General features: G+C 44.2%; 1 protein-coding gene across 6 annotated transcripts in view; it reads right to left on the bottom strand.

The window, feature by feature from the left end:
* The window catches only part of ELAVL4 (ELAV like RNA binding protein 4), a 68,353-nt gene that overhangs the window by 61,833 nt on the left and 4,596 nt on the right, over positions 1-1,924 (bottom strand). Inside the window, exons 1-2 of one of the 6 annotated variants that reach the window (XM_027894068.1) lie at positions 1,599-1,836; positions 1,155-1,299 (exon numbers count right to left, since the gene is read on the bottom strand). The exons of 4 other annotated variants lie outside the window; for them this stretch is intronic. Coding sequence is in view for 1 of the 2 variants with exons in the window: in XM_027894048.1 (XP_027749849.1) it covers positions 1,599-1,622 (24 nt within the window). In the remaining variant the exon portion in view is untranslated. Of the gene's footprint in view, positions 1-1,154; positions 1,300-1,598; positions 1,884-1,924 lie in introns of those variants that run through there. One more of the 6 variants, XM_027894048.1, reaches the window with a different exon arrangement.

Genomic DNA, 1,924 nt, shown 5'->3' with positions numbered 1-1,924 from the left:
TCTGATTTTGTAAAAATACCAATATCACTTAACACAAAATCACTGCTTAGGGTAAATTCATTCTACCTACTGTTCTCATAGGGACATTTGCTGGAAAATTCTAAGAAATGATTTGCAGAAGCTATCAGCTGTGGGAGTTCACTATTATACCTCTGTCAACTTCATTCAATATAATTTACATTTTTTTTTATACTGCCTCACAGGATTCCTTGCAATTTTTTGCACGTACAATTTCACAGCAGGGAGGGGGAAGGAAAAAAAAAAAAAAAAAAAAGAAAGATAACCCTCTCTTGCAGAGGAGAAAGAACAGATGCTTAAAACCAGATTTCTAGAAATCACTGTAAGCCTGAGCCAAAAATGTAATTAACACCTATTTATAAAGAATAATTAAAGTTGTGACTGCCACAAAGAACAGCAGAGATAATCGAGGTAGCCCCTGCTTTTTTTTTTTTTTTTTTAGATTTTTTTTTTACACTGTTTGCAGTATTCCCACATGATTGCCACCTGCTCCCCCACTCAGCTTCCCCTATGCTCGTTTCCCCGGCAACCTTTCATTGGCTTTTCCTCCCAGCTATCGCTTTCAGTTCGGCTGCTCAGTCTAATCTTATTTGTTTTACACCCATCAAAACAAGCAGCTAGACAAAGACAATCCTGTAAGAATGGGAAAAGACCGTCGCTTTGTTTCCCCGGTTATAATAAATATCGGCGGCAAAAGTCTGCAAAACGTTAAATTAAGGGGGAAAGGGGGGTCCCCGCCGCCCCCCCATCCCGGGGCTGGCAGGAGGGCCGGGTATTGTGCGGGCGGCCCCAGCCCCCAGCCCCGGTCCCCGCAGTTGTGTGTGTCTGATCATGCCATTTTGCACAATCTGTAAGGAAAAGCACAAAAGAGGGGACGAGACGAGCACGTCCGGGCTCCTCCGCCAGGAGAATATGGTCTAAAAATAGAAATACTATTTTTCACATAAATGGCTTTGACTTCTCCCGGCATTTTAAAAAAGCACAAAACAACACGGCTCTTCCCCCCACCGCCACCCCCCCAGCCCCCACCCCGACACAAAAAAAACACACCCTTCCTTCCATCCATCCACCCATCCATCCATCCATCCACCCATCCATCCTCGACAGCAGCACCGGCTCCATGGGAAACGCGATACCTGAATTTCAGAGGCGATTATTAGGTTTGTATTTAAGGCTGGTGTAATAGGAACGGAGATTAAAAGGCATCATCGGCCGCCCGATCCGCCAGGCACACGCGGTACCATGACACCGTGACTGTCAGCAGAGACCATCCGCGCTCAACTGAAACGCAACGTTCAATGGAAACGCTGTGAAGTGCCATCGCAGTTAGAGACATTAAATGGATGTACAGATACATATGCACGCACACACACCACACACACACACACACACAAGAGGCAGACATATCGCACAAAAAAAAAAGAAAAAGAAAAAACAAAACAAAAGGAAAAAAATAAAACAAACCAGGCTCTCTAATTTTATTTTATGACTCACGGTCCGCCGCCCTGAACAAAAGAAATTCGCGAGGCACACGAGAAACGAGACAAAACCCCACGAGCAGGCTCTCCCCGTTCACTTACCATTTTCAAGCCATTCCACTCCATCTGTGATCACAAAGATGGACCCTTACAGCCCCTCACAGAGTCAAAAGCAAAAAGAGCGTTATGTAAAAGCTGACATTCCTTCTTACAGCGCTGCTGCCCAACGATGCAACAAAATCGACATATACTAGGCACTGCAACACATACAAGCCTCCTCCTCTTTTTATGAGGTCACGACAGGAAACTCTTTGAAATACAATATGCAGCATTTACTGAAGCTCATATAAATCACCCTCTTTTAAAATTACCATACCTATTGCGCAGTCCACCAAAAAGAAAATTACCAATCTCGAGGCTTTTTTTTT

This window comes from Empidonax traillii, unplaced genomic scaffold (assembly GCF_003031625.1).
Source record: "Empidonax traillii isolate 1590-97213 ecotype Southwest subspecies unplaced genomic scaffold, ASM303162v1 scaffold15:size5535645, whole genome shotgun sequence".
Classification (NCBI taxonomy): Eukaryota; Metazoa; Chordata; class Aves; order Passeriformes; family Tyrannidae; genus Empidonax; species Empidonax traillii.
The sequence above is the reverse complement of the archived record's forward strand: the minus strand, read 5'-3'. Positions and strand labels throughout refer to the sequence as shown.